The sequence below is a fragment of the Cyprinus carpio genome, chromosome B12, assembly GCF_018340385.1.
Source record: "Cyprinus carpio isolate SPL01 chromosome B12, ASM1834038v1, whole genome shotgun sequence".
Classification (NCBI taxonomy): Eukaryota; Metazoa; Chordata; class Actinopteri; order Cypriniformes; family Cyprinidae; genus Cyprinus; species Cyprinus carpio.
The window spans coordinates 23,231,097-23,243,846 of record NC_056608.1 but is presented as its reverse complement, the minus strand read 5'-3'; the positions used below and the strand labels follow the sequence as shown (position 1 = coordinate 23,243,846).

The following is a 12,750-nucleotide window of genomic DNA, read 5'->3' as shown; positions in this document are numbered from 1 at the left end:
AAATATTAATAAATTATATAGTAGTAATAGTAAATATAATATAATAAAAAAAAAAAAAAATTTGCCCAATTTCCTTACACATTTTTGACAAAAACAATATCATCATTATTAATCATTATAAACCGAAAGACTTTCATTTGTTTGCTTTCCATTTTAAAGAATGGTTCCTGGAGCAGTCCTTTTCATCTTTTTGTTTCTGTTTTTGAGGCTGTGTCTGAATCTGCACTTGCGAGTCTCTTCAAGCTCTTTGAATATGAATACTGAATGCGCTCAAGCAGCTCTAGAACAAACAGCACATAATAAGAATAATTTGACCCATTCAGAGCCTCTCTGACTTCACCGACTAATCTGGCAACCTCGCATTTCTGAATAGAGAAAAACTAGCGCACATAATTACTCAGCCCTGGACCTTCTGCATAGTTTGTCTTTTATAAATCATCATAATTACCTTGACCCTTTCTATAGGCCACTGACCTCTGCAGTTCACAGTCAGCCGCTAAAGCAAGAGCTGAACAATCTGATTTAATGCTCGATTAATCTGTCATGCTGATAACAAGCACGTCTGGATCATTTTTTACATCTTTAATGAGCTTTCTTTTTTATTGTTAATGTCCTTATCTGATAAGGACAAAGAATATAAATTTTGTGTTTGTATAATTTTGTAATATTTGTATTTATTTTATTTTGCTGTTGCAAGTGAAAATTTCTTTAATGAGAAAACAAAATAGAAATGTTTAGCAAAAAATATATACAAAGTGTATTTCTGACATATTACAAATGCAAATATCTTAATGTTATTATTAATTATTAAATTTTATGTATTTTTTTATATTTATATATTTAAATTTTTGATTTGTTTTATTTGTAATGTTTTATTCATTTTTTTATCTGATGCCAAAAATATCTTCCTGTTAAAAATATATATTTTTTAAATATTTATTATCATTTTATTGATGATTTTAGGTGTCAGTTTACACTGCAGAAGTGTCCGTAAAAGTTTTTTAAAAAATTATGATGTTACATTTTAATGCACGTCACAGCATTTATCACAGAAGCCTAAATGTTACTTCACTCAAATGATGTGCAAATCTAAAATTAAAAGACTAATTTTAAAGAACAGTTTTGTCACAATGCAAAAAATGTGATTCACAATCAGTGTTGGGGAAAGTTACTTTTAAAAGTAATGCCTTACAATATTGCATTACTCCCTAAAAAAGTAACTAAATATGTTACTTAGTTACTTTTTATGGAAAGTAATGTGTTACATTACAACGTTACTTTCACGTTACTTTTTTTAAATATGAGCAGGGGCTTGATTGTTTTTTAATATAAGAAGTTCTATTTATAGCAAATGTAAAAGCCCTTTCCCACCAAGAAGTGTAATGAATAAACCGCAGGCTGAAGGAAAAGTAAGTTCACGTCTGTACAGTAGAACACAGGAGAAGAAGGTTCAACACTCTTTCGCAATAAAAAAAAAAACAATGAAGCACAATTGTTAGTTTATCTAAAGTCATTTTTGATTATTAGTATGGTTGAACTGGATCATCAAAGGTCAGCAGCAAAACACTGTTAATAAAATGGGAATAGATACATTTGTGTTATTTAATATATTTAATTATTGCAGGTTTGCGTCATATTCTGAGTTTGCATTTCACGGTTTTGATTAATTTTGATGAATACTAAATCTGTTTTGTTTTTTGTTTTTTTGTGAGTGGGATGAATCCCACTCATTTAGTCTAGAACTACAGTAACATCATGTTCACACAGCGCACACAACGCCTCCATACTTCCGATTTCACCCAATATGGGAACAGGAGGCTTGTCAGTCAAAAAATGGGAATACAAAGTAACTGGCGTCACTTTTTTGAAAAAGTAACTCAGATATTTTCTTGTAAATTAAAAAGTAATGCGTTACTTTACTAGTTACTTGAAAAAAGTAATCTGATTACGTAACTCGTGTTACTTGTAATGCATTACCCCCAACACTGTTCACAATACACCTGCTCACATCTGAACTGGCGTTACGTTCTTTATCGAAGTACGTTTTGCATTACGTCCTGTGTAGATGTTGTATTGCAAACAAGCAGATTAAAACGTGTCAGGAGGTCAGGGTGACACAGAGTGGCTTATTTAGCCGTCTGAATCCTGCCTTTTAAGTTTATTAATGATGGTCATTTACAACTGGAATAATTCATTAAGCATTAGATAAACCTGTATGATCATGGAAATGCACCTGAGCTCTTTGAATGGCTGTTCTTTACTCTTTTACTTATTTTTCCCCCATTATCATTATATCCATCCATTTCATGTTCCATTACTATGGCCGCATTTATAACGGTCATCCTGTTTAGTCTTCATTTATGGAAACCTTCTCCCAGAAAGCGCGGTTCTCTCTGTAATGTTAATCTGTCATGTTTTCCTCTCTCTAGATCAGTCCCTTGAGGCCCCAGAGGCCGAAGAGTCAGGTGATCAACTTGCTGGGTGAGAAGAGGCTCTCGGTGTCTCCAGGAGCCCCTGCCAACCCGTCTGCACCCAGCGTCCCACCTCCCATCACGCCCCGGGCCAAACTGCAGTTCAGCTTACTGTCTGGATCCAGTATGTCATACTTCACACTGATCTGACAGATTCCCTGCAGTTTTATTTCAAAACAAGATGAAATTGTGCCAGTTTTACTAAAGCAAATTAAGATAGATCATTGCCAAGGAAGCCCCGCCCACCTACAGGAGAAGACTTTATAATAGTGACATCAATTTACAAAAAGGCTATTTTAATATATAAATTCTGGCATCATTTGAATGAATGAAGCTAAAAGGCGGCTGTAAATAGGAGAAATTCAGCATGGAGATATCTAATCACACATCTGAACACCTGCGTGCCTACAGCAGTCTGCATATTTTAGATAATAATAAATAAGAGAAAACTGGCTTTGATCTGCTGAAATGCTGCAGAGCTAGATTTGGCATCACATATTGTCCTCTGGTGTTGCTTTATCAACATAATTCATCATATTTTAGCTGTTGGAACAAATAGAGGTGTTGATAATTATCCAAGTCCTTCAGTCTGATTTACATTATCATCTAAAAGTTTGGGGTCGAAAAGAGTGTTTTTTATTTATTTTATTTTTTTTAAGTTTTTGAAAGAAGTTACTTAAGCTCACCAACTAAATTGATTAAAAACAAAGTGAAAACAGGAATTTTGTGAAATATTGCAGTTCAAAAGAGCTGTTTTCTACTTTGTATACATTTTACAATGTAGTTTATTCCTGTGATGCAATGCCAAATGTTTCCTTTGTGAATAGAAAGCTCAAACAGTATTTACTCAAAAAAAAAAAAAATCTTTCTAACATTATAAATATGTTGGCTGTCACTTTTAATCAATTTAATGCATCCTTGCTGAATAAAAGTATTAATTTCTTTAGAAAACATCTTCCCAACCCCAAAACTTTTGAACAGTAGTGCATGCAGTAGTTGTACTGTAGAGTCATTTGCATACTAATTATTTTAATATTAGCTTTTTTTTAAATAATATCATTATCAGGACAAACTTTTAAGGATTTATTTATCCAGAAAAAAGTTTACAGTTTAAATAATCTTTTATGTAGAATTGTACTCCATCTTGCCTTTTATCTAAGTTGAATGTGTTTGGTTTGATGATATTGTATTTACAGTATGATCATATGTTTTTGAATGTGTCATTTGTGTCTGTCCTGTACCAGGCGATGAATTTAAATACAGCCAAACTTTCTCCCACCTTAAACCGCACCTTCAACAAATGTGCTCCGTCTCATGCTGTAGTGTGATGACACACAAACGTAACGCCGTGGTGTGAAGCGCAGGATTCTGGGAGGCTGCAGAGGTGTTAATAACTCAGATGAAAGCGTGTCTGATCTGGTCTTGTGTAATGATTCAGACTCTAGTGCGAGGCGTTTACTCTCCCATGGGTTCACCCCGCTGTCTGATTCTGAGTTTGCACCGCATGTCGTCATCTGTGCTGGAATCACTGCGCAGGCCTCCAAAAACAACTGATTTACATTGCGTTTCAGGCACAGGTGAAAATGTCATGCATCATCATGTTGATCTCTATCTTGTTTCAATGCAGATCTAGAGCTGAACGGGACGGGTTATGGAGATAAGGGCGAGACTCCGCCCCCACTTCCTGTCAAGAGCAGCATGGGCGACTATGGAAACTTGATGGACAACTCAGACCTGGCCAGTCCGACCACGCCCCCTCCTCCACTGCCACACCAGCGGGTAAAACACTGCATCCACATCCATCAGTGACTGACATACATACAGCGGTTTAGTGGTTATGAATCCGTTAAGAAGTCTCTTCCTGTTGTTCATCTCTGAGGAGCGTCAGTGTAGTGTTATATTCAGTGTTTGTCAGTGTAGACTCTTCTCATCGCTGCACACCGAGCGCCGTGTGTGACTGTGACCAGAGCGGATGAAGGTGCCCTTGATCAGTCTCTCTCTCTGCAGGATTTTACTTGAAATAATCCCAGACACTGTTTAATTAACCCATAACCTGAACTTCTCTGCAGCTGCTGGAAGTTACCATATGTCAAATTACAGTGTTAAAGGTTGAAACGGCTTGAAGTTCTTTGCTGTATGACGGCAGGCTGTAAAATATTCTTTTATGATGCACTTAATGCAGGCTTGGGGTCAAAAGAAGCCTCTTACGCTCAACAAGTCTGCATTTATTTGATCAAAAATACAGTGAAATATTAGTTTAATTTCAAATAATTGAATATACTTCAAAATATTATTTATTCCTGTGGATCAAAGTTGAATTTTCAGAAGTCCTTCAGAAATCATTTTAATACGCTGATTTGGTGCATGAGTCATTTCTTTAATATTTTTGTTGTAAAGAATGAACAACATTGAATTAAAATAGAAATCTTTTAAACCACTATACATGTTTTTACTGTTACTTTTAATCAATTCAGTGCATCCTGGCTGAATTAAAATATTAATTTAAAAATTCATTCATTCGTTTAATTAATTAAAAAATGTCCTGAACCCAAACTTCTGAAGTTTTTTTTTTTTCTTTTTTATTAGTATTAGATCTACTTTATTTATTTTATTATTATTGCTCATAGTGACTTAAGCTTAGAGATTAGACAAATTATTTATTTTTCATTCATTCATTCATTCATTCTGTTGCTTTCATATATCATTCATATGAAGAGACCAGATCATCACAGAGACTTAACTTGGATCACTTTAGTAATGTTTCGTGGAGTTTAGCATGGACAAGCAGCACCATTTGATCTCTCCGGTGACTCGTGTAATGAAGAATTAATGCTTCACTCAAGTGTTTTAAAAACTCTATCTCTCTTTTCCTCATTTTTCCAGCACCTTCCTCCTCCTTTACCCAGCAAGACCCCTCCCCCTCCCCCTCCGAAGACCACTCGCAAGCAGACCTCCATCGACTCAGGAATCGTCCAGTAAGCCAGCAGACGGCATCGTCAGACGGAGACATCCGCATCAGCCCTCTTCCAATGATTTTCCGTCAACATCCCTGACAGTGTGGCATGATGAACACCTCACCCCAGCCCCGCTCATAACGGCTGATTATCGTCCACTGCCGGATCAGCGCTCGGAGCCTGCACCCGAGTGACAATACAAGCTCAGAGACGCAGTCTATTTCTCATCACTCCAGCCGTCAGACGACAGCAAATATAGATGCAGTGTAACTGGAGTCAGGGAGTTCTGGGTATTTTTGGCAGATGGTGCATGTTTGACTAAAACTCCACTTGAGATGAAGCAAGGTTTTCTCTCTTTAGGCAGGAATGAGCTTTTTATGCACATTGAGACGCGTGACCAATTCAAACCACAATCAAAGTTTTCTCTTTCTCTCATTTTTACCTGATGTTTTTATCCTCAATATATACACATTTATGTACAGAGGTTTGTATATATGATTTTATTTTATTGTTTTCTTGAAAGTAAATTTTATCCTTTTTTTGTATTTGCAGTTTATAAAAATTGGCATTTTTATCCAAAAAGGGCTTGGTTTTCTAATAAGAGGGAAAGTAAAGGTATTCTTCCATGTATCTTTTTTTGAATTTGTGTTGTTCATTCTCAACTAAAAGTCATTGTACCAATCAAGCATATAAACCACATAAAAGCATATCGATAACATTGACTGCTCTAAATCCACTACTGACTTCTGAATAAACTCAATGTATTTGTAAAGTGCCTGTTGTTTGGTGCTGATCAATCCAGTGCATTGTTGACATCTCGCAGATTTCAGGTTTGTTTAGTCAGGATAACGTCATCCAGTAAGACTCTCTGCTCTGTTTGTGTGATGTTACCGCAGGTTAACCACTGCAAAACAAGTCTGGAAAGTGAGAAAGTTGAGTCTGAGGCGAGTTCATTAACTTGTTGCTCGTTGAAAAGCTACGTTTTCCATTCAGCTTTTTAGTACAACGTGGAGCTGAATCTCAACGACAGTGATTGTGAAAACTGGCCGGCTTGTTTGCATCATAAAGCCTGCCAGCTTTCACTTTACTAAAAAGGTATGGAAAATAGCAAAGCATTGACTCATACATGCATAATCAATGCAGCATCGTCCATGAGCTGAGGGAGGAAATATGCTGGAGAGCATGTTTTGTATGTTCAAGGTCACTTTCACAGCACATCCAGTCAGAATTACTGCACTAGTCTCAGTCAACTGATTTATTGTGTAATTCTGATGTTTTCACAAAGCCATTGGTCTTAAACATGCAGCATTCACCATCTAAAATAGCAGATTGTGCACACTGGGTTGGGTTTTGGTGTTTGTTACGTGAATCATTCATGTCAATTCATGCAGAACATTTTGGATTCTGCAGTGAATGTGTTTTTGTTTTTCATTTCAAAGGAGTTTTTCTTTAAAAGACTTTTAAATTTCTTTTTAATGAATAGTTCACACCAAAATTTTAATTTAATGGAATTTTACTCGCTTTCAAGCCATCCGAGATGTATATGACTTTGTTTCTTTGTCAGATTTGGAGAAATCTAACATTATATAATTTACAAAAAAATCAAAACAATCCACACAACTCCAGCCATCAGAATGAGAAACCAAAAATCTCATAAAAACATCACAATAATCCACACCACTCCAGTCCATCAGTTAATGTCTTGAGAAGACCAAGAAACAAATTCATCATTAAAGGTGTGTTAACTTCAAACCACTGCTTCCAGCTAAAATGCGGGTCCTGTCTATATCTATAATATTGCTTTCTCCAATGAAGTCGTCTGGTCTGAATCAGAAAAAAATGTGCACAAATCAAGCACCGTTTGTAAGTGAAAACAATCCAAAACACATCTAAACGAATATGTTGCTGGATTTTGATGTACAGTAAGAGGACACCAGAGGATGAACTTTTTTATTATGGATTATTATAGACTCATATTTTGGCCAAAAACATTAAAAGGTTTAAAGTTAAAAACATCTTAATGATAGATTTGTTTCTTACAAACACACAGATTTGGCTTCACAAGATGTTAACTGCTGGACTGGAGTGCTGTGGATTATTGTGATGTTTTTATCAGCTGTTTGGACTCTCATTCTGACGGCACCCATTCACTGCAGAGCATCCATTGCTGAGCAAGTGATTGAATGCTGAATTTCCCCAAATCTGATGAAGAAACAAATTCATCCACATCTTGGCTGGCCTGAGGGTGAGAACATTTTCATTTTGGGGTAAACCATTCCTTTTCTTTAAAATTGTTGCTATCCAACTTTTTTGTGTGGCAAGTTTGTGTTCGCATATTTGCAGAAATGACCCGTGTGCGTTTATGTAAAAGTGTGTTTAAGATGGCTCTGCTGGGTCAGCGAGAACTGAAGAACATGTGAAATTATAGAGAAAGAGATAAACAGTCGCAGAAACATCCCACGGCGTCAGACACGTCATGACATTAATACCCGACTGAGTCAGTTTCCCACGGTACGCTATCAACATCTCACCTGATTAATCCAGCTGAAGATTCCCTTTGAAAGGAAAGGTCATATTCAGGCATTTCATGATCAAATTCACTCAGAGTCTCCAGGCTGAGCTTCAGTTAAGTAGCTTAGTTTTTCTTCAAAAGATACATACATACATATATATATATATATATATATATATATATATATATATATATTAGGGCTGTCAAATGATTAATCACAATTAATCACATCCAAAATAAAAGTTTTGTTTACATAATATATGTATGTGTACAGGGTATATTTATTATGTATATATAAATGCACACACATAGATTATATATTTAGAAAATATTTACATGTATATACATTTATATATTTACAGTATATTCTTATATTTAATATTATATATAAATATATTTAATATATAACATATTCTTCTTAAATATATACATGCATGTGTGTGTATTTATATATACATAATAAATATACACAGTATACACACATATATTATGTAAACAAAACTTTTATTTTGGATGTGATTAATCGTGATTAATCATTTGACAGCACTAATATATATATATATATATATATATATATATATATATATATATATATATATATATATATATATAAAGTTATATTATTTTTTTTTATTTTTTTTTTACACTGCTGTCAGAACTGAAATAGACACAAAGTTATATTTTACGCTTCATTGAGCAGTGTAGCTGCATTCATTTAGCAGAATATGTTTCCATGAGACGAATGACTTTGTTGTTTATTAGAGGATGCTGGGAAAATATCCTGCTAGACTGTCAGTTGTTTTTCCTTCATGTTAATTACAGAATTATTGAGGCCTAATACAACAGCAACAGCAAATTCAATTCTATTTAAACCAGAGGCAGAAAATAACATAACTCTGTAAATCCCAAATGTGTCCAATGCATCTAAGTGAGAACTAATGTGTTTTGCTCCTTGGATAGTCCAGTGAAACAAACTGCATGTCTTTGCGAGTTTTTAAGAAGTTAACAATAGAAATATAGAGTACAGAATCTATAAATTTTATTTTATTCTGGATAAAAGGAAATTTTAAATGAAGAATATGGTTTGTTTAATTAAATGAAACAATTTAATATACTATAATAAAACTTCCAATGTACTGTAATAATACTGCAGTTTTATTATGTAAACAAGTGTTGAGTCTGGGTTATCTTTATTATGGTTATTAAAAACGAAATAAAAAATGTTACATCAAACAATAAACAAACTGAAATAAAATATTTAAAAAATATATATTTTATAAAAAAGGCAAAATTTTTCCTTTTCATTTAATTTAACTTGATGTAAAATAACTAAAACTGAAATAAAACTTCGTTTAAAAATAAAATAATCAATAATAATGAAAAAAACGATTAATGAACAACTAAAACTTCAACTAAAAAGGGAAATATAAAATGATATAAAATTAAAAATATTAATAAAAACACAAAAAGCATTTTTTACTTGAAATACAATAAATGTTAACTTTAAACGTAAAAACCTATTTTATTTCAGCAACATTTATCATTTTCATTTAGTTTAAATTGATGTACAAAAAATAAAACAAACTGAAATAAAGGTGGTTTATATATGTTTAAAAATAAATCGCAAAAAATGACAAAAACTCAACAAAACTACCAAAACTTTCAAATGAAAAAAATAAATATATATGATACTAGTGATACTAAAATAACACTGGGCAGCTTTGATTTCAATCAATCAGAGCAATCCTGTTTTCTTGTTCCAAATACAGTGATTGTATGGTATTTGTTATTTTATCTGGACCCACTATTGTTGCTCTTTCAGAGGAATTAAACAGCTCTGCTCATATCATTTATAGACAACTCTTATGTAACTCTTTTTAGACCCTACAGGCTCAAATGTTGACCAAATCTTGTGCCTGACATCCATTTCTGTTCATTCTGAGAAATCTTTTGTGCCTCATTTTAAGTGTGTTCAGTATATGTCACATCTCAGGGGATGAAACCGTCACCTTGCAAGAAAAGATGATTGCATTTGCTTAAGCAATTTACAAAGCCAGCAGTGAAATAAACGTGGAGAACAAACACGGTGTCATTTATGTGCTGAAATATCATCTCTGGTCAGGAAATCAATAACAGGCTGTAAGTCAGTATGAAATGATGTCGTGCCACGGCAGATTGAGGATGCCAGCGCGTAATGTATTGCCTTCACTTTTGACTGACAATAAACAATAATTGTAATGCAAAAGCAAAGCTTAGTCCAAAGCTGTACGCTAACCGTCTCAGACGTGGAGCCATATAAACGTCTTGTGATGCCTTGATTCTCTTTTATTGAAATTCTTTTGCTTTCTATGAATCACTTTGTGCTCTTCTGATTTTAATATAACTGATATATATTCATACAGGAGGGGCGAAGGCTAAATTGAATCCATATTTCACTGTGATTGTGTTTGGTCTCTGTGGTGCGGTCTATCACAGCCGGCTCTGATTGGAGGGGAACATCCTCCATTGAACCTCATCCGCAGTGTTCCCATAAACCACATCTGTGTACAAATACAGATATGCATAAAACAGCTGACTTATGTAATTCTGGGGTGGATTTAAGTGAACTGGCCTGATTTTTGCCATCTGTCTCAATAAATGACTCATAGACCCAAATTCACCTTTTATACTTCAATCCAAATCTCACAAAATCTGTACAACTCACAGTTCTCATTAAAATTAAACATTGGTTGATTTATGCTTGCATGGTTATTTACTGATTTATGTATGGTATGTATTTATTTACTTATCATTATTATGTATGGAATAATTGACAACGGAATGTAGAATTTTTAGAAAATAATGCACAACCGATGTGGTGATGCGGCCACGACAACATTTTTTTTTTTTACTCATTTACTACATTTACCACGCACCGAAGCATTGTAAATGTTGTATTTCAAGACATTTGTCAGGCTTGGAACAGCATGAGGGTGAGTAAACATTAACAGACTTCTAATTTTGGTGCACTGTTCATTCTTTTTAATTTTCAGGTTTTAGTCATTTTATGTGCTTTTGTCATTACTTTTGTTTTTCTTAAATATTTCTATTAGATGTTTTATTTCAGTTTAAGTCATTCTACTGTAGTACTTGAGCTTTATTTATTTCGTTTAGATTTTATTTAAATTAAAGAAAACACGTTTTATTAGTTGTTTAATACATATTTTTTTTTTATTTTTTTTTTTTCAAAATGATGTTCTTTTAACAGGGTTTTCAGTGCAATTTAATGCTTGGTTTAGGTTCAAAAAATGTAATTTTAGATTGTTTGCTCTCATTATTATTCTTTTGTTTTCTAGCTGTACTGTATGTCATCTTGGAAAAATATTGTTGATGGTTTTAATATTTTGATTTGAGCGGTTTGTTCTCACAGTTTTCCTCTGTATCAGTGCTGAATTAAGATTTTCTGACGTTGTAGATTTGACATTGTTGTGCAGGTATGGATCACCTCGTGGTGTTTTATTGCAGGTCACGTTACAGCAGCAGTTCATAGAGCATACAGTATCTCACTGTCTCAGCCGGTGGACTGAGTCCTTGAAGAGCCAAGGCCTAGTTCTGGGTTATCCGTCCTTCCCTCATCTTGAGACAAAGGTTTGGAGAGCCTGAAGATCCCAGGGTACAGAAATACAAACTGAAACAATCCCACACAACCGTATATGGGAGAAATACATCTTATTGTCTGTTTTAGAAGCTCTGCTACAAAACCTAGTGAGCTGCCTCACTGCATACTGCCTACAGAGGCCTTCTTAGGTGGCATCTTAAAGGACTAGATCACTTAAAAATGTGAATTTACTGAAAATGTATACACACCCTCATGCCATCCAAGATGTAAATGAGTTTGTTCTTCATCAAAACAGATTTGGAGAAATGTTTCATTACATCACTTGCTCATCAGTAGATCCTCTGCAGTGAATGGGTGCCGTCAGAATGAGAGTCCAAACAGCTGATAAAAACATCACAATAATCCACAAGTAATCCACACCACTCCAGTCCATTATTTGACATCTTGTGAAGTAAAAAATAGTGTGTTTGTAAGAAACAAATCCATCAAGATGTTATAAACTGTCATTTATCCATAGTGCTTTCTCCAGTCAAAAAATTTGTCCTGTCTGACTCAGGAGAGAAATATGCACAGATCAAGCACCATTTACAAACCAATACAGCCCAAAATGAAATGTTATTATGGATTATGGACTCATAATTTGGCCAGATGCGATGGTTTAAAGTTAAAACATCTTAATGATGGATTTGCAGCTTTTCATTTCACAAGACATTAGCTGATGGATTGGACTGGTGTGGATTATTGTGATGTTTTTATCAGCTGTTTGGACTCTCATTCTGACGGCACCCATTCACTGCAGAGGATCCATTGGTGAGCAAGAGATGTAATACTACATTTCTCCAAATCTGATGAAGAAACAAACTCCTCTACATCTTGGATGGTATGAGGGTGTGTATACATTTTCAGCAAATTTTCTTTTTTGGCTGAACTGTTGGTGTAACTGGAATGTAACCTCATAAATGAGTGATTTGTAATGCTCTGTATTGGCAGCATTAACATTGGCATCAATACAGGCGATAAAAATGGGAAGAATCAATGATTAAGATGCCTGCATTCACATCTTAAAAGGCAGCTAACTAGGTTTTGGAGCAGAGCAATAATTTTAGGCGATTTGGCTGCCATAGAGGTTTATTTATAGTGTGATTCTGTTCTCAGGGTTATTAATGTTGTTTTTATTTTTGTGGCATTTAAAGGGATTGTGTTATTTTGCAAAAT

At 34.3% G+C, this 12,750-nt stretch overlaps 1 protein-coding gene across 1 annotated transcript in view; it reads left to right on the top strand.

Annotated features, from left to right (window-relative positions):
* The window catches only part of dock1 (dedicator of cytokinesis 1), a 238,154-nt gene extending 231,954 nt beyond the window's left edge, over window positions 1-6,200 (top strand). Inside the window, exons 50-52 of the mRNA XM_042735997.1 lie at window positions 2,430-2,595; window positions 4,099-4,250; window positions 5,355-6,200. Of these exons, the coding sequence (XP_042591931.1) occupies window positions 2,430-2,595; window positions 4,099-4,250; window positions 5,355-5,450 (414 nt within the window). The 3' untranslated portion in view covers window positions 5,451-6,200. The remainder of the gene's footprint in view (window positions 1-2,429; window positions 2,596-4,098; window positions 4,251-5,354) is intronic.
* The last annotated feature ends 6,550 nt before the right edge of the window (window positions 6,201-12,750 follow it).